This window comes from Haplochromis burtoni, unplaced genomic scaffold (genome assembly GCF_018398535.1).
Source record: "Haplochromis burtoni strain Fernald_Lab_line unplaced genomic scaffold, NCSU_Asbu1 Contig_113, whole genome shotgun sequence".
Lineage (NCBI taxonomy): Eukaryota > Metazoa > Chordata > Actinopteri > Cichliformes > Cichlidae > Haplochromis > Haplochromis burtoni.
Window position 1 is genome coordinate 499,822 of NW_024582474.1, and position 19,477 is coordinate 519,298.

Here is a 19,477-nt window from a genome sequence, read left to right on the forward strand (position 1 = left end):
AAGGGCCAAAAGTTTAGTAACTGGCGCACGTGTATGTGCTACTGCAAGACTGCAGTTTGCTCTCTTTGGCTCTGTTGTGTATATTTGTTCATGTTCTCTGAAAGTGCTTCAGATTTAGCTCTCTGGACCAGAATACAGTTACTATCAGCTTGAACTTTAAGCACCATGAGAGAACTGTTATTTTGATTTGGTGTTTTCTAAAATAAATTGGACACAAATTATTTCGCAACTGAACTATTTTGTTCTGGGGGGAAAATAAAATTGGACAAATTTTGCAGCCAAATGATGCCGGTTCTGATCTTTGGGTTTACATTGTTTTTAATTCTCCTTCACTGCCAATGAAACAAAGAGCTTTTCACAGTTACTGGTTTCCACAAACACCGTCTCTGAATCGCCCTCTACTCAATCGTGTACATTTAGAGAAGATAGAATGAGCATAAACAACACCCAGATAACTTTTTTCATCTGCCCTTTTTAGCCACACCATCACGTACACAGAGTTAGTGCAGGGTTGGGTGCTTAAGGGCCATGAATCTCCAAGTCATAATTATTGTGTTATTCTGTGACTGAATGCTCAATGTAATGGAATAACGGTTAAGACGAGCTTCAGGTTCTGCGAGTTACTTTTAATACCACACTGGAATGAACTGAAAACAACAGCACATCAACTTTCTTACAACCTTTTACAACAGTGATGCTTCAGAAACAACATGAAGCTCCTGATTCACTGATTTAGGTTTGTTACAAATAATGAAAGTGCTTTAATTTGAGCCCATTTCAGAAGCACTGACAAGCTGACTGTTAGAGGAAATCACCAGCCACTGCTGCCAGACCTGTCAGAGGTGGGAACTCTCTGCAGAGCGTCAGAGCCTTTGTTTGTGCACTGAAGGTGTCTAAAGTCTGCCAAGAGGGCGGGGCCCTCCTGCTGTTATGGCATGTAAATACATCAATGAGTTACAGGGAGCAAGGACTGATTTTTGACCTAATTCACTCTACATGAACAACGATCAAGGCACACGCATTCAATTGGTTATCAGAGAATATGCTTTCATGTAATCATTTCAGCTGGAAAAAAATTAGCAGCACGTATTCAAGTGTCTTTCTGCTGGGCCGCCAGATTAACAAAGATAAAGTACCAGCAGAGCAACATTATTGGACACACAAATTCAAAATTATGCTTTTTTGAACTTCTACTGCTAACTCAAACTTTACACACCTCCATCACTGAATGAAGAAAAGAGTAGGATAATATTTCTCACCGCACTATGAGGTGCAGATTTGCCTATAAATGACAGGACTGATATTTAGTTCTACAACTGTTTATTGATTTCTTACTACTGAAAGTCTTCGTTTCCCCTCAGCACATCAGCTAGTCACAGGCACCTGCACTATGAAATGACTTAAAGATACCCCGGGTATCTTTCTGTTATCTGGATCCACTTACCCCAACAATGGCAATCAGGATAACTCTTACATGAAGCTGGTTATGAACTCACTAAGGCACAAGCGTGTTCACATGACAGGCTTGGCGCTGGCAGCGTCTGACCAATTACACAGATTATTGGAAGAGGATTAAAGAGGATTATTACTTAAAGCTGAGCAGCTAAATATATAAAATTTACAACAGTAAATATATTTGAAATTATTAACATAGGTATGTGCAAATACAGATCTACATATGATCCTTTCATAGTCCCGTGGATGCAATGTTATGTTCTCCATTTGCATTGTTTTAACGTGTTGCATTCAATGTACGCCACCCATATAACTCAACATCACCAAAATTTATATGTGACAGAAATCTGTTCAGCTCACCCAAAAAAAAAAAAAATACAGAATGAAGAATCTGAAAGTGTCAAACAAAGACAATTAGATAAAATGTTAACAACTGACAATGTGTTTCAGGGCATTTTAAAGAGTAACATGAAAGTAATGTAATGAGTAGTGTAATGAATTACTTTCTCCTGGGAGTACTTAAGTAATATAGTGCATTATTTTTGAGAAAAGCGTTATTTTAAATACATTTCTTTTTTAAATAATGACCCCAACACTGATTACGCCAACATGCAGTGGTGAAACATGTTTTTGTTTCCACCTTTAATTGGACCAGATTTCTTGCTCATTTCGTAAAGCCCTTTGCTTTGGTTGAGGTTGCTGTAGGAGCTTCTTCTCTTGGTATTACATCGTCACAGGACACTGACACCGCTCTTGCTGTCAGAGATGGCCAAGCCTAACTCATTATTGTGCACAAAGACATGGTGTCGTTATAATATACATATATACACAGATGGATATATATATATAGATATAGATATATAGATAGAGAGGGAGAGAGACAACTGTATATATACACACCCTACTTCATATTAAGATTCTAGATTAAATGTTGCATTAAAAAAAAATAGACCTCAGAGTTATACTGTGTACTACGATAAGAAGATGTATTAATTTTATATTAGTTAAAGCTTGTATTTAAAGCTCACTCTGAATATGTCAGCTAATTCTCACGTCAACAGATGGACAAAGTGATCTAAAGGAGGAAGAGTCATAGTGGAAGCACTGGGGTGTCAGATGTGACTGTGTCAGCAGGGAAGAAGAATTCTGAAAGGGACTACAGAAGGACTAGCTCTGAGTCAATCTGACATTTGCAGCTTTCATATGCAAAAATAACATGGAAATAAATACAAAACACCCCAGAATCCAGCCTCAAAACCGTAAGGAAAAACCCGTTTGCGATTAAGAAAAGTGGAGTACAAGGTAATAGCTGGAAGCACAATGAGCTCAGATCAGATCAGTGACAGTGGTACAAACTATCCAGCTAATCCACACCTAACTGCTGTTCACACAGTTAGCATTTGACTGAACTCAAATGGTGCTGTGAAATTTTCACAGACCTCATATGAAAAGCAACCATGTCAATAACCAAATTTCAACCACATCCCCTTCAATGAACTTGCACGCTACAACCTGGACTGAAGCGACACTTTCAAGCCTCTGCTGCAGGGACAAAAGGATGTACAATTATATACAAATGGTAAGAGGTGGTGGGGGTGTACTATTTCAATAGGACTCTAGCTTTTGTCTTGAGTAACACCCTCCTCGGTGAGCTAAACGCTTGCAAACAGCAAAGATGAGATCAACAGCTGTATAGAGTGGTAATAAAGATGCATCAGAAGGATTTACAGCAGCAACGACAACACTTAGCAGCTTCAAAGAATGAATTACACTGGCTACAAGACACAGATTTATGATCAGACCTTTAGTCAAGAAAGCCCGGGAGGAAAAGAAAACATGTCTGACAAGCAATGGACACCAGAAACGATGGCAAACAAAATGTGCAGGTAGCTCCAACACTGTGGATCATTGGATTAACTTCTTGTTAACTTTAAGCTCTATGACAATGATGGTTGAAATGCAGATTTTACGAGGCCGGGGTTTGCTGCATGTTCTTAGAAACCTAAAGTGAGAAAAAGCTTTACAGTCATTTCAGTCCCCATCAAAGGTAAGGCACAGGTTTGAGAGGAAGCACGCCTCCATCGCCATATATGGTCGCGTAGCATGCACAGAAAATGTCATCCATTTCACAAAAACACACACATACACACACAAAAGCCCAGCATCAAAGCCCCTATGGATGTGCTTACCTAGGCTCAGGCAAAATGATTTTCTTGCTCGCCCGGGCCGCTGGAGTAGATTTGCTCTTCTCCATCGCCATCAAGTAACTGACATCGGCGAGCACCGCTTCAAGGTCCGCCATCTTTCGACCCTGGGACGACCAAATCGATTAAATAACCGGGCCGGGAAGGGTGGCTTCTGATTTAGGGGCTTAAAAACAACGTCCTCGGCCAGATGTGACCCACATCAAGGGCCAAGGCGCGCTGTGGGGGCCGGATGAATGGACGACGGCGCTGACCGTCTGCTGGGAAACGGCGGCGTTGTCTGCAGCTCCAAGTCTGTTCAAACTACCATCGTTGTCACGTAAAAGAGGAAACTTACGAGGGAAGACATAGGGTAGGGGTTAGTCGAAATATCTGCAGTAAGCAGGCCCGCTAGATCCACCGTCCTTGCGATTCCATGTAGCGCAAGGGGCGAGAGTAAAGACCTGTGATGTTTCTCACACAGGTAGGTGCGATGCACCACACACGGGCTCTGTCAGGCTCTACAGGTCTCCGGGGACTTGCCTGGTCCTCCTGTGTCCAAACGACTGGTCTGTCTCCAGTGCGGCATGTGCTTCAGGAAGAAGGGAATGAGGGAAGGAGGGGGCAGGGGGGTGTTCCTTAAAATGTAAACACTACTGTCGAAAAAATGTTCTAATCTTAGCGGACTGCCTGCTCCTCTCTGCAACACAAAATCAGCCACGCCGTGAGAAGACAGGCTTAACGATCAGTGCAGAGGGGCTGGTGAGACACTGCTGAACGGGTTAGATGTGGATCATCAAGGTGCCCGTTTGTAGTCTTGTGCTCCTGCAGCAAAACGCTAATCTGTCAGGCGCGACCTGGCATAAATAAAAGCGTGCAAGCCGAGGTTAGAGATAAGCCAGGATTCATGATTTGCATTCCAGAGTATCCACACAGCGCTGCTGTTTGTGCCCCTGCTGCTGCTGCTTTCCTGTGCAGCGTTAAGGCTCAAACCTTCCTTATCGTCTCGTCAATCACGCACAAAAAAAGTCACCGGAAAAGATGCGGTTAAACTGCTGACAGAGGTTTGTCGCCCAAATCTGTCCAGGTGTAAAGGAATTGAATCAAGCGATCACAAACCAAATCCAGCGGTACATAGCTAACTGGTTTCTAGCCGCTGCCACTATAGATATTTGGGTTCGTTCGCTAGTTAGCTACCACGCTAGCTAGCAAAATGAAACCTGCTAGCCACGAGGCTAACTAACCACCAGGATTCAGAGCGGCCAGTCAGACACTCCTATTTTAGGCTATTCCGCTTCAGCAGACATATAAAATCAATCCCGTTGCAAAGACAGTCACTTGCAGGCAGACAAACAGCAGCGATTTTCTCAGCAACGTTAAGCTAACGGCCGAGGCGAGGACACTGGAGACTCGTATTGGGGAAGTCTTGCAGCGTTTCCGCTAAACAGTCTTCGACAGTCCGGTGAAGTCAGAACGAGGATAGAGATGCAAAACAATAACCCATAGCTGCTTCTTCGGTTACCCCGAACGTTAGGGGGACCCTCCCTGCCTAAAGACCCAGCACAGAGTTACTGAGTGTGGGGGTGAGGGTGACGCTGATGATGGAGGAGGGGGAGGGAGCGCTGGCCAGTAGTCTGCTTGGTAAACGCTAACTTTTCTTCCTCGCTGTAAACGCTGGCTGACCGACTGCGCGGCGAGGCAAACTGTCAAATTCTTTAGTCCGTGCAATGTTAAGAAAAAAACAACAGAAACAATATTTATAGTGATGAGGTTAACAGTACGCTGGCGCGCGCCTCAGAGATGTGAAACTGAACGTTCAGATCAGGTCTTCTTGCTCCGCGGCAGCCCCGCGCGCCTCCTGCCTACCAGGTTCTCGGCGTTCGCAGAGCCACTCGGCTGCTTAAACGCTCCAAGCCTCTGAAAGAGTCTCCTTCCGCAGCCTCTGACTGAGTGCCAGTCGGTCAAGTCCGCTTGTTTCAATTAAGGTGTTCGTCGCCTCTAGTACGGCACATGTGTGGCTTAAAGCCTCCTCTATATTTTTTTTTTGGTGTTTTTTGCTAGCACAGTGGCTCTGTCTGCTTTGTAGTTCGACTTCCTCCCACTGCGGCGGGGAGAGGCTCGTAAAACACGGAGCGGCTCTCTCGGCTGTTGGAACGGAAGCGCGTTATTAGAGGTGCTTAGAGAGGAAGGTGTTGTTTCGCTCTGTTTATTTATGTATTACAAACAAACAAGGCGCAATCCGCGCCTATTCATGCACGTGCAGCTAACTTAATCAGGGCGCCGTGTCCGCGGTGATTAACGATGCTCACTGAGAACAGCTTGGATTGGCCTGTAGGAAAGAGAGCTCTTTGGTCGGGCCTGCTCTGTTTCCGCTGCACTACATTACCCCGCTGCCCCCCACGCTGCTGCTGTTCGCACTGAATTGGAATAGTCACGAACAGTAGCTTCCGACAGTTCATATTACAGCAGTGTATTTTGCGTCAACGTACGCGTCGAGGGATGCGTGCGTTGCTCAGGTGGAGATGCAGTGCCGTTGCCTGGCCGCACATGGTAATACTCTTAGTTCAGTGGACGGGCAAAGAGGCTTTGAGGTAAGGTGCGCGTCAGGAGCAGGGCTGTTTTGGATGAAAACTGCATACAGGGGCCATCATAGGTACCATAAGTCTGAGTGACAAAAAAAAAAGACTCACTTAAAATGTGCAGTGAGGGTGGCAGCACGGTGAGCTTCATTAGACCTGTGACATTGTTCTTGTCATGACATAAATCCCCCTCTGATTTATGTCATGGGTTGTGAGGTTAAAGATCAAAATTATAACCACTGATATTTCTGTACTGGCTCCTATCTCTCTAATTCTCTTAAAGAGGTTAAATTACACCAGAACACCAAAACTGGACTAAAACTCAGTGGCAGCAGGTGTGATGGAGGAATGGATCCAAATTGGAAGTTTTTTGCTTCATATCTTGTCAGTATGTATGGAGGCTGTCAGGAGAGAGGTCCAACAGTGAAAGTCTGCAGTCATCTGAAAAACACGGTGGAGACTGTCATGGTTTGGCGCTGGAGGGCTTGTCAACTTTCAGATTTGCATCCACCATATTATAGCATCTGCAAAATATCTGATCTTTCTTTTTTTCAGCATAAGAGTGGCCCCAAACACCTTTCAAAGCAACGTCAACATTATTGAAGCAGTGTGGGCTCATCCTGGCTGAGAACAGAACAAGAGGCAGAAGAATCCAAAGTAAAGCTTTTTCCTTCAAGAAGGAAACATTCTTGAAGGAAAAAGGAAGGAAACGTTATTTATTATCTATCAATTATCAATCAACTATCAATTATCTATCAATTTATATCTTAAAAGAGATTTTTTTCCCCCCCTTTTTTGGTAAGAATCAGAAAATGGCTTTATCACTTTAAAAACAGATATTTTAATCATTTTTAAATGGCTAAATTCAAATATAATTTAAACCAGGCTATGACTGTCATATTTATTCAATGTATAGACTAATGTCATTGTGATTTTTTTTTTTTATTCCTTTTTTTATCATTTACTTGACAACCACCTTTCCTGTTGGAAGGCGCTCTTAATGCTAAACTATATACAACATGTTTGGAATGTCACGCTGCCATCGAGGCCTCTTTTTAGAGGGTCTTGCTTATTTCAGCAAATTTTGCATGAATTCCAGCAGCACTGTGGTCAAGGTCCCCAGTGGAAACATCTTTGGGAGTTTCCAAACAATGACAAGGTGTATGAGACTGAAGCCAAACAGAGGGGAAAAGCCCCAGCGTTTTATTTTATTTTCCTCGCTATATATAAACTGTATTTCTGAGTTTTGCACAATGTCATATGTATAGGCTGAAGGTTGTGTAATTTTCTTGTGTTGAAATGTGGTGAATAAATTAAATGGGCTGTGGTAACCACATAGAAATTTTGAGAGCAGCTGAAAGGACCGTGTTTCACCCCCATGTGCTGGGAGGTGTTGCCTTTTATTCTAAATTAAAATGAATCTTTAAAGCACATTTTGAGCATAAAATCATAACAGTTTCTTCTTCATAGTTCCTTGATAGCTTTCGTGAATTTAAGTTTAAAACTATATTTCAAACACTGGAATACTTACCATTAGTGATTACTGACTTATCAAAACTGATTATTGAATTATCAAAGATAATAAGACAGCAGCATTTGTCCCTCCATAGTGTAGTGGACACAAATCCCCCCTGGAGTTGTGCCAGGAAGGGGGGATTCTGCCAAATCAAACACACGGGGCTGCCCACGGTCACAAAGGAAAGCAGCTTCTTCTTTAATAAGACAGCAATGTTTGATTAGCACATATCTTAGAAAAAGATATGTGAAAGGACTTGCAAATATTTGTTACAGTTTGGTTCACATTTATTAATCTGGTTGACATCGAGCACTTACATAATAAGCTAAAGACTTGGTTCTAAATGACATTTTTTTCCTCACATTCACCCTTATTAGCAGGTAACCTCTGTACACCGTCATGTGAATTATACAGAGGTGATCGCAATTCAGAGGAAAACACAAGTGTGTGATGTATAAGTGATTTAGTATGTCCATATGATAAGCACATACACTGGTGGAAGTCAGTAAGGTTTAAGAAAAACAGTTTATTTAGCACGGGCAAGCAGCAGGGGTCAAAGGTGAAGGGTCACATGCTCGAAAGGGTTTGGTGTAAGTTATTACTGCTGAATACGGCGGATGGACTGGATCTGAGGGGTCTGGCAGTGAGAGCCAAACTCCCTGAAGTGTTTGTACTCCCCACAGTGACGATCGCACTCCATGATATATTGGTATCCACGATAACCAGGATACTGGTAGCAGACAAATCTGTTGAGAATTGACAGACGTGGAAATGCAAATGTTGTGAAATGTTGCAAAGCATATTGTGAAAATCTGAGTAGGGTTATTTTTTGAACTGCTGAGAGGATGAGGAGGGGGAAATAAGGAGGCAAATAAGCAGCTGGGGACACTCACGCTCCAGAATGGATCCTTAGAGAGCCAACTTCATTGTTGCACCAACCCATGGCCTGGAGGGAGGGGTAATCGTCGCTGAGCTCACCCTTACGGCCCAGGAAGTTCTCACGCTCATAGATAGTCATACGACACTCTCTGTGGTTCTGGAGATGGGGGAGGTAAAGAAAGAATACATTTGAGTAGTTTTTCAGGTCAGGCAAGTCTACATTATTGATTTGTCCGTCACAGCAGCATTCGCTCACAATGGAGGTTTTTCAGTGGAAAAAAAAGCTGAGAGATAACTTACAGCACAGGCAATGGGTCTGAAGGAGGTCAGTCTCTCAATGTGATAGGCATTGCTACCTCCAAAAGCATCACACTGGGGGTACTCTCCCCGCTCCAGGACAAACTGCTGTCCCTGATAGGAGGCATGCTCATAACCCACCCAGCTGGAAGGAAGCATAGAAAAAAAGAGATTATTCCATCATCCCAAAAGTCCTTAAATCCACTTATACAGAGGTTAATAACATCCTGTCATGTTAACCGTATGTCACTTAATGATGGTTTTCTGCTGCATGTCTATCTGTGCGCACATATCTGTTTACTCACGCTCCACTCTCCACCCTGAGGGAGCGAACGGTCTCAAAGCCAAACTCCATCACATTGCAGCACTCAGAGGTGAACTCATGGCGGCGTCCCTGGAAGCATTCCTCATCGAAGACAATGATCTAATGGGAAAAAGGACATGCAGCTGATGGCTGTACACACCATCCACTTAAACTTGATGTGTGATGTCTGAAATCACTTCAGCAGCTCACCTCAAACATATAAAACTACATTAGCTAAGCTAATCGCTCTGAACTGGGAGATAAACCACTTTTAACAAGCCCTAATGCACAACTGTGTGATATTCCAATACCAATGAAGTCTTTATAGCGTCCTAATGTTTTGTGACTTCATTGGGCACTCTCCCTGATGCTCAACTGTATGAGGCATTTTACAACAAGCAGCTCGTGGTCACATCTGAGGGAAAATTCAAAGGTGCTGATGAATAAAGCTGCTCTTCCATCTGCAGACTCACCTTCCAGTGGCCGGAGAACTTGGTGCAATGGTGAGTCATCTTGTCTGGAAGGAAGAAAGAATTTTATCCACGAGTGCTAACAATGAATAGACAGCAGTGACAACAGGGAAGCCACACACTCTGAGAGGTGAGCAGTCATTTTATTCTGATGCAGAAACTAGCCAGAAGCTAACCAGTAAAGACAGATGTGTGAACCAGAAATCCAAAAAGTGAAGAGCAGGAGATCGGTTCTATTGTCAGACCTATGAAAAAACAAGTCTGTGTCGCAGGTACAGTGTGTACTTTACACATAATGGGCAGGATACTGGAAGCAGCCTGAACTTGTAATTGCTAGATGGAAAGCACCAGTGTCTATTTATAGTTTGGATACCAAACAGAAGAGGGTCACAGAGGCCACAGGCTTCATTTGGCTACTCTAACTTTTGTCTCTCTCTTTCTAGTTTTTCTGCCCATTTCTAAGATTGTTCCATCATCACCACTGTTCATCGCAGCCACTGGGTGCAGTGATTTCAGCCTGGATGGTGTGTGTTTGGAGTGGGAGTAGATATGGATGTGTGAATATGGGGGATGCTATACCCTGGCTGTGGTACCCTGGCTGACCATGCTGGATGGCTGTGGCGGCTGGGCGAGGGACAGGAACTCACCTTGCTTGATGCCCTTGGGTTGTCCTGCCGTGAGAGTGAGAGGAGCCACACGCCCCCACCCTTTTAAAGCCTCCCCTGGCAGGGGTCCATGCTGAAAGCCCCGGCTCAGCAGCAGGGAGGGGCTTTTCTTTGTCCCCACCTGACAAAAGCATCGTTAATCTATGGAGGGCCAGAAGTGCAGACACCACATTATCACTGGGAGCAGTGGACACAGAGACCAGGAATATAAGAAATGAAACATAGAGTGCAAGCTGAGAAAATACTGAGAGCCAACGGCATCAGAGAGGGAAAAGAAAAAAGCTGGAGCTGGAAGCTCTTTAACTCTTTATTTCAATTTATGTCTGCAAGTAAAGACCAGTCATTTTCTCAGTTAACTGGTGCTTCATTTTTGCCATTAAATGTGTGAAATTTGCAAATACAATAATGACCTGTCATACCATTAGAATTTGTTGATGATGTGAGACCAACAAACACAGACAGAATAAGCTCTGTGTGCATGCCTGCTCATGTTGGTAATAGCAGTGAAGCGTTGATGGTGACTCAGAGGATGGTTTTTTTTTCCACAATATGTTTGAAAATAGTAGAACAGAAAGAAAGTTAAGAGAATCACAAGATCCGATTTTAGTATGGGACATAAAGACCTTAATTCGTTATATCTATTAAAAAAGGTTGGTACCAGAGTTAAAGCACTAATTGCGCCGAATATGATTTTTTTTTTTTTGCAATGTAGTGTCAGAAAATAGGAAGAGTACTAGATGGCTCTGTCTGATATATAGCTTATTTAGCTTAAAGCTAAGTCTTAAGGCAAAAGACCTCAAGTTTTTAAAACGGTTATAACAAAGGATTTTAATTTGCAAGATCATTACTTGGAATCTGTTCTCAGTCGCTTTGATGTCACTTTCAGGTGAAAAAAAAAACAGAAAAAAAGCAACGTCATGCATATGTCAAGGCAGATTTTCAGTGCAGATAGTATTCTTAGTAGTAGTTCTTAGTATTCCAATGTGTGCAGTGAGAAATCTAACCAGTGCAGAGGAAGTCCTTCATCCAATTATGGCAAACACTAATACTTACACCAGAATGCTTTCTAACATGAAACACGTCTCCACATCTCAAATCTGATCATTTGAAGTGTTCTAGCAAGAATACGTGGTTGATCACACAGATCATAGCAGCACTCTTTCTTTGTGTGTTTTATTTTTTTTTTGTCATATTCATAATTACAGTAACAAAGCCTTGTTTTTACGAAATGTTCAACAGTTTAATGAAAAAATGTAAAAAAGCCCTCAATAGTAAAAACAGGTTTAACCTGCATGCTGTAGTGTAATACACTAGCTAGGACTTGTGTGCTAGTGTGTGTGTGTGTGTGTGTGTGTGTGTGTGTGTGTGTGTTTAAGTGCTTACATAATCAACCACATGTAAACAGGAGCGCAGAGGCACTCGTCCTTATTTCCAGTGAGCCTAAAGGAATTTCAGCTTATCTAAAACTTTTAGACATAATTCACTGCCTCAGATCTTCATATACAAGCCTTGCTTAATCAAAGTTCATTTCTCTGAAATCAAAAATAAATTTCAGTTCAGAAAGACCAAAAGTCTCAATGAACGTTCAATCATCCAGATCCAGCAAATCCCAAAAAGTTGATCCCATTCATCTGGATGTATCAGTGGGGAAATGTTTCATCTCTCATCCAAGTGACTTTTCCCCCCCATCCTTATAAACAGTGCTTTTGTATAATAACTGAAACTAGCACCATGGACTAACAATGGGCTGTGAGGTCAGTTTCATGATCATTAAGGTTGGGGAACCCTGCAGTCAGTTGAGAATGAAGAAGTCACTTATAAGAGTGACAAAACATTTTTCCCACTGAAAACACTACGTCCAGATTAACAGAATCAACTTTTTGAACAGAGACCAAAATGTTTCCTGCCTGAAAAGAGTCAAATTTCAAAAATATCAAACAGGTTTCCTCATCAGATTTTTTTTTTCTACACAACACAAGAAAAAACTGATCGGATTCATCTTACATTAGAAGGACACTGTTCACTTACCAGGGGAATTGTGTAATCAGCCATGATAATGATGAACCCCTCTGAAAGACAGACTAAATATTTTCTTCTTGAGAAAGCCGGGGAGGACTCCTGAGACCCCTGGCAGTCATCAGAAAATGGACATTAGAGAATGAAAGAGCCAAGGGCTGGTCAAAATCAATAGGTTCCTTTCATTTGGCAGGACATTTTGTGGCAGTGTCAGAAGATAAAAATGACAGTGGTCAATGCATTTAAAAGGCCATGTGTGTTTTCTGCCTAAAAGTGTAAAGCAGTGACAACCACTCATCTAATCTTCTTCAGACCTCGCAAGTATCATCATCAAAATCATTATCATCATAAAATGAAGTCACAGATATAAGCTCTTGCTCTCTTTTATTTCCTCCTGATGATATCAGCAGCACTAACATTAGCTATCATTAGTGAGGAACGCTCACACAATAATTTGTTCTAACTATTAAAGGAACGAATCTCTTTGGTTACAATATTTAAATTAAAGTGTGCTATGCTATGTTGTCAGCTTCACTGGCAAAAGGTACAGGTGTAACACACAGGTACACATACCTGTTAGTAGTAAGAGACTAATAAAATACTAGAATTTCACTCAAGCTTCATGTGTGTGCCATAACACACAGCAAGCCTGAAGTAGTGAAAGTTTCTGCTCCTTACTTCTGCATTTGAAACTTCTGCATTGTGGATCTATAAAGATGCACTTGCTTTTGGTGCAGTCTTTAACATTATTTTTCCCATTTGATGCTAACATGTTTAAAGTCAGCCCTACCAAGTAGGATCATGTCCATTTAGTGACATGTTCGTTTATTACCCCAAACACATTTATTTCAACTAAACTCCACATACTCCATCCTGCTATCTGAATACTCACTAATGTCAGTCTCCTGTTGTCTTTATCAGTTACTTTGCTAAAAACGCTGGTGACTTTTCTTTCTTACAAATGAAACCATGTCTGTGTAGCATTCTGAAATATCAGGAAAAAGTCTGACTAAGATTAAAAAATCCCTTTCTCAGGAAAGACCTGACCAAGAGGGCAGCAGAAATTACAACAAATATAATCACAGCATGGAAGTCACCCAGATTACACTGCAGGATTAGTTCACATATCAAACGCAATTTAATCCTGCTTCCATCGTGGAAATGATCTCAAATGAAGTGATATAATCCACACATAATCCATTCGCCATAATCCCATAATTATTACCACCAACAATGACCTTTATTCAACCTCTGAAGATGACCAGGAGGAATTCTCATGCACGGCTGTGTGGCAGTGCTTTTTTGTCTAGATTACCCACCAGTCAAGAACTACTCAATATTATCCTAGCAAAGTTAAAGGAAGTGAACATGCTGCATACGCCCCCTTTATCTTTTAAATGTACCGGCTGTAATAATAATAATGGATTGGATTTATATAGCGCTTTTCAAGGCACCCAAAGCGCTTTACAATACCACTATTCATTCACTCTCACATTCACACACTGGTGGAGGCAGCTACAGTTGTAGCCACAGCTGCCCTGGGGCAGACTGACAGAAGCGAGGCTGCCATATCGCGCCATCGGCCCCTCTGGCCAACACCAGTAGGCGGTAGGGTAAAGTGTCTTGCCCAAGGACACAACGACCAGGACAGAGAGCCCAGGGATCGAACCGGCGACCTTCCGGTTATAGATGCGATTCCCAACCCCCTGAGCCACGGTCGCCCCTACAGTAATTGCTGTCAAAGCCCAAATTTATCAGCAGGTTCTCCACAAAAACATCTTAACATGGACACTGCAGAGAGAAACTGTGACAGAGAAAGGAAGATGTCTGGACATTCAGAGTGTTTGTTACACATGAGAAGCTACAGAAACAGCGCGCACAGAACAAAAACTGTTCTGGCTCTTTCCTTACCTATATAAGAATACATTATATATTGTATATGATGATGATGATGATTGTTACTGTGATATACGATTATTGTGTCCTGTGAACAACAACAAGAAAACACTGTCCTGTGCTGAGTAGCACAAATTGTCTTTGGTTTCTGGTACATGAATTAAAGATTTAATATCTGGCTAAACAAACAGGATGCTGGTTTTGGAAAATGTCAGATGCCAAACCTTATGTTGATTGGAAAGATGCTTTTGCGATATGAATGTGTTTATCATCTGTTAAGTAGTTGGCTAACACTAGCCAGAACTAGAAGTAGATATCAGTAGTAAGTGTTAGTGCAGTGCCAAAGCATTTAGTGGAACACCTCTGGTGAACCTGAATGTCAGTGGGAGAAAGAGAATCTCCAGTAACTCAATTATCTTAAAGTATAATAATGTTTAAAGAGCAAAATGTCCAAAAAAACCAAAACACTTCATTTGAAATGCTGTTTGATTCTTTGTATGGAGAACACATAGAAGATCAACATGAACGAATAGATCACTGCCTTTTTTTTGTTTTCTGTCTGTTTCTGTTGTGGTGATTCTCCAAAATCAAGAAATGGCGGTGAGTTAAAGTAGAAAGTCTGAGTTAAAGAATATGTTGTATTTGTGTGTGTGCCTTTTCTGTGTAGGTGACAGAGAGTGTGGATTACCTCTTTGTGTCCTGTGGACCTTTGCATTCCTCAACTCTACATGCGACTACAGCTCACAGGCCTACCAGCCCAACACACAGCAAAGAATGCTGTGTCAGTGGTTTCCTTTGACAGCAAAATGCTTACAGGCAGGCCCGAGGGGCCAGCAGTGTTTCCAGGCTATGCGATGACCTGCTGGCTTTGGTCCAGGCCAACAGTGATGACGAGAGGTTTTCTATTGTGCTGTGAGCCTCTACGTTTGGCCTTTGCCAGAGTATAAAAGCTTGGGTTGAGCGTTGAAGGGACCAGCACGAGCTAGCCTCCCTCATACGGCACTGCAAGCTATACTGACGCAGGTAAGCACACACAGACGCAGACATACAGGCCAGAGCATCCATCATGGTACAGTAGGACACCCACACATCCAGAGCCAGGGCCCACTCCCTGCCCACCGCTCCCACCTTAAACTCCACCGTCCAGGGGAAAGGCCAAAACAACACCCAAATGAACCTCCAACATAAACTTCAGACTTGTGCTACTAGTCCAAAACCCTCCAAACACTTCTGCCTACCAACCCTCTGTCTATGTTGACACCTTGCCTGGGCCACATTTAACCTCACTTCTCCTTCCCTTTCACTTTCTCCTCTGAAACCCTGTCACTTCAATTTACACCTCTATTTCTGTTCATCCCCTTGTCTTCCTCCATCTCTCACCCAGACTCTCCTGAAGCCCCTCACCATGTCTCAGACTGCCAAGTCCGCCTCCAGCCAGGGCACTGATGCCAAGGACAAGGGAGCCCCAGCTCCAGCTGCCTCCAGCAAGGCCACCAAGACTGGCGAGCCTGGCATGGGATCCTTCAGAGTGAGTCATTGCAAAGACAGAATGTGTGCATTTTATTTTTTCCTAAAGGGCAAAGAAAGTAGACTGCATGTTGTCCCATGTGTCTCATCTAGCAGGGCAGTTATATGTTTATTTACTGAAGGTTTGAATTAGACATTAGAATTTCAGATACTATGGAGGTGAATGATAAAGAACAGCAAGAAACTTGGTTAAAAGACCAAAAATAACCACTTTGAATTTAGATACTGATGCTTTGAGCAGTACAAAGAAATTTTTATCCAAAATGTATTGAGGCTATTCTTTCTGATGTGAGTACCTATGTACTTTAGACTCTTTCTGTGAAAGCCACCGCATCACAGGGCTTAAAAAATGTCTCTGAGATGGAGCAAAAATTAAATGACCTCATATACTATAGTCTAGTGAAAAATAATGTATATTTATAAGCTCATAATCTTTAATACTGGCATCATTTTACACGTAGCCACGTTAAAAGTGACATGTTTCTAAAGTATAAGGTCGTTTTGGAAATCTAAGTGATTAGTAAGTTCAGTCAGTGCTGAGGACTTTAAAGGGGAAATTACAGTTTAAGAAGTTGCCTTTTTTTTCATGCTCCATCCAAAAATGATTCCAAATCCAAAATTTGTTTTGAACCTTCCACATGAACTAAAGCTATAAACATAGTGTAAAGAAACAGCTATGACTCTATGTGTCCTCTGTGCAGATCATGCTGTTCGACCAGGAGAACTTCCAGGGCAGGATGATGGAGGTCCAGAATGAGTGTATGAACGTGTGTGACCGTGGCATGGATAGAGTGCGTAGTATCATTGTGGAGTGTGGCCCGTAAGTGAATACACACACACACACACACTTGATTTAAGCAGCTGCCTGCATATCTTCTCTATTCATGTATATGTCACTTTTATCTTTCTTCCAATTCTTCTCCTGTGCCTCCCCACTTAACCCTTTTGCCCCCCCCCCAATCCTGTCCATGGTGTCCCCCGTTCTCCAGCTTTGTTGCCTTTGAGCAGACTAACTTCCGTGGGGAGATGTTCATCCTGGAGAAGGGAGAGTATCCTCGCTGGGATACCTGGAGCAACTCCTACCGCAGCGACTGCCTCATGTCCCTCAGGCCCATCCGAATGGTAAAATGAGCTGTTTTCTTCGTTTGTTTTTTCATAAAATGGGAGAATATAGTGATTCTAAATTCTCAGACCCTACGTTTTGACTGACTAACAGTCCAGAACTAAACTTACAGCAAAGAAAAGCAGCAAATCAGCAAATATGATGAACTGGAACCAGGAAAAAGTTTGACATATATGCTTGAAAAAGCACTGAAAAGGTTAAGTGACTATCAACACAGTTCCTAAAGAAAAAAAATCAACAATATTTTTCACATGCTGATACTATAGCATATCACATCATCAGCATGACATTAGTAGGCTTTGGCCCCTAATTTAGCACAAAATCCATTCATGGATTCCACTAACTGCTCATGGAAGCAGTTCAACATTGCCACCCACAGACAATTTCTTACAAAATGCAATGAATGAAAAAGCAGAGAATGCACATGTAATGTATGTTGTATAGAGACTACATTTTATTCTTCCTTTCCTACCTGCAGGACAGCATGGAGCACAAGATCTGCCTGTATGAGCTCTCTGACTTCAAGGGCAACAAGATGGAGATCCAGGAGGACGATGTGCCCACACTCTGGGCGCATGGCTTCTGCGACAGAGTGGGCAGCGTGAGGGTGCCAGGAGGAGCGTGAGTAGACACGTTTAGTACTTGTGCTCTCTCACAAAACAAAACACAAATTAGCAGAGTATCACAAATATCATCAACATGCAGGCCTGTGTTAAGGCCTGTGAACACACTGTGGAAGTCAATTTTGTAGTACGTCATATTACTATAGTAAAAAGTACATTTTCCATATATAAAATGGACTGCCAACATGGTTTCAGACACACCTAAGAGGATTCCACAGACTTGTTGGATTATACTACAAATAACAAGTGGGATGAGATGTCATTAAAAGGCTTGTCCTTTTGTCTACAAATCTTTTTTTTAGCCAGAAAATTTGCTTCATTTCATTATGTCCTCTAGGTCACCAATACAAATCTGTTCATTTGTATTGCTGACCGAAAGCCTCCAGAACAGCTTCAGTGCCTTTATCATACACCTTGAAAGCCTTTACTCTCTGGATTAGATAAATGCCATCCTGACCAGAACATTCACAAATCTAATTCTTCATTATTGGAGTTGGTAATGCTCCCATAAATCCACTTCAGGGGAACTCAGAATCTCCTAGTTACCACTGCAACCCCTTGAAGGACTTCCAGAACATTCTGTCAGACAACTAAAACGTTGTAAAAGAACCCCAGGTTCTCCTAAAAAGAAACTCAGAATCATTTAAGAGATCCCTGGAAGGAGAACCAGGAACCTCACTGACGACTAACTGAACCTCCTTAACCGAACTCTTCAAGCTCCTAAATGTCCACTTAACCCTTAACTTAAGCATTTCTAGAACTCCCTTATGGACTCATCAGAAAACCTCATTAAGACTTGGTATCTCCAATGTCCTCCAGACCTCCTAATTCACTTCTGGTGTCTCCTAGGTGATCAGTAGAATCTTTTCACCACAAGAACTTCAACAGTAAACATTAAACTTCTTAGGACTTAGCATTATAACGGTCTTATTCTCTATTATATTATATCTTATATTCTCTATCATAACCCTATAATGTCATATACCATTTTTTTTATTTGTATGGATATCAGCCAGTAGTACACTACATGGACATCCTATAATAAACACACAACCATGACCTTTACCTTATCATGTCTCTCTCAGGTGGGTGGGTTACCAGTACCCTGGATACAGAGGCTACCAGTACCTGTTTGAGTGCGGTGACTACAGACACTACAATGACTTCTGCGCCTTCCAGCCCCAGATCCAGTCCATGCGCCGCATCAGGGACATGCAGTTCCACCAGAGAGGATGCTTCACCTTCACCTCCGCCAGCAAGTGAATGACATCTGCTGGCTGCCCGGTGCTGTTGCAGCCATGCAGCCCTCTCAGCTTTTTATCTCTCCAAACAAGCCCTTTCTCCAGTCTCCAGTGCTTTCCTTTATCTCCACATCATCGCTCCATCCCAGAGGAAAGACAGAATGAGAGCAAACACACTGGACAACATTAAGTGACTTTTTATGGTGCTAAAAATAAACATGTTGTGAAAAACCTAACCTCTTTGTTTTTGGCCCACTTGCCCAGAAAGAGGAAACCAGTCGGCTGACAACAGAGCTTATAAACTGTTGTTAGAATTTATTTAATATTACTTTCTACACCAGAGATCCTTTTCTACGAGCTGACGGCTGGTAACTGTGCAGGGGCGGATCTAGCAAAGTTTAGCCAGGGGGGCCGATAGGGCATGAACAGGGAAAAGGGGGCACAAAGACATACTTTTCTTTCTTATTCTCATTTAAAATTCTAGCTTTTAATAAATAATTATCTGAATTTACACCCAAAGTTTTAATCTGATGTAAAATGTATAGAAGTCCATTACTGTATATAGTAACTATTAAGTCTAATATACCCTAGTAAGCTATAGTACTTTTTCCTTTGGGAAGATACCATCTGTGCAGTCTGCAGTTCTGTTGAAGAAAGATGTTGAATCTATTTAATTATTCTTGAAAAATAATTGATTTCTGTG

General features: G+C 42.2%; 3 protein-coding genes across 4 annotated transcripts in view; 1 reads left to right on the top strand and 2 right to left on the bottom strand.

The window, feature by feature from the left end:
* Positions 1–6,029, bottom strand: part of grk3 (G protein-coupled receptor kinase 3) — a 75,786-nt gene extending 69,757 nt beyond the window's left edge. Inside the window, exon 1 of one of the 2 annotated variants that reach the window (XM_042223514.1) lies at positions 3,645–6,029. In XM_042223514.1, the coding sequence (XP_042079448.1) occupies positions 3,645–3,757 (113 nt within the window). In that variant the 5' untranslated portion in view covers positions 3,758–6,029. The remainder of the gene's footprint in view (positions 1–3,644) is intronic. The other variant, XM_014335715.2, reaches the window with a different exon arrangement.
* A 2,210-nt stretch (positions 6,030–8,239) lies between these two features.
* Positions 8,240–10,489, bottom strand: cryba4 (crystallin, beta A4; the record flags this gene model as incomplete). The annotated part of the gene is given in 6 exon segments (XM_014335716.1): positions 8,240–8,479; positions 8,627–8,769; positions 8,913–9,054; positions 9,215–9,333; positions 9,687–9,730; positions 10,331–10,489. Coding segments are annotated over 5 exon segments (591 nt in total). The 3' UTR covers positions 8,240–8,331.
* A 4,691-nt stretch (positions 10,490–15,180) lies between these two features.
* crybb1 (crystallin, beta B1) lies at positions 15,181–19,010 on the top strand. Its single transcript, XM_005928971.2, has 6 exons — positions 15,181–15,283; positions 15,645–15,788; positions 16,489–16,607; positions 16,777–16,909; positions 17,389–17,531; positions 18,619–19,010. Exons 2-6 carry the CDS (start codon positions 15,666–15,668, stop codon positions 18,794–18,796), a joined length of 696 nt encoding a protein of 231 aa, XP_005929033.1. The 5' UTR covers positions 15,181–15,283; positions 15,645–15,665; the 3' UTR covers positions 18,797–19,010.
* The last annotated feature ends 467 nt before the right edge of the window (positions 19,011–19,477 follow it).

What these genes read in the sequence shown, in the direction of transcription:
- crybb1 (XM_005928971.2), top strand. Translation starts at nt 15,666, where the DNA reads ATGTCTCAGACTGCCAAGTCCGCCTCCAGCCAGGGCACTGATGCCAAG. An exon ending in ATCATTGTGGAGTGTGGCCC is followed by an intron (nt 16,608 to 16,776) that starts GTAAGTGAATAC and finishes CCCGTTCTCCAG; the next exon opens with CTTTGTTGCCTTTGAGCAGA. An exon ending in CCCTCAGGCCCATCCGAATG is followed by an intron (nt 16,910 to 17,388) that starts GTAAAATGAGCT and finishes TCCTACCTGCAG; the next exon opens with GACAGCATGGAGCACAAGAT.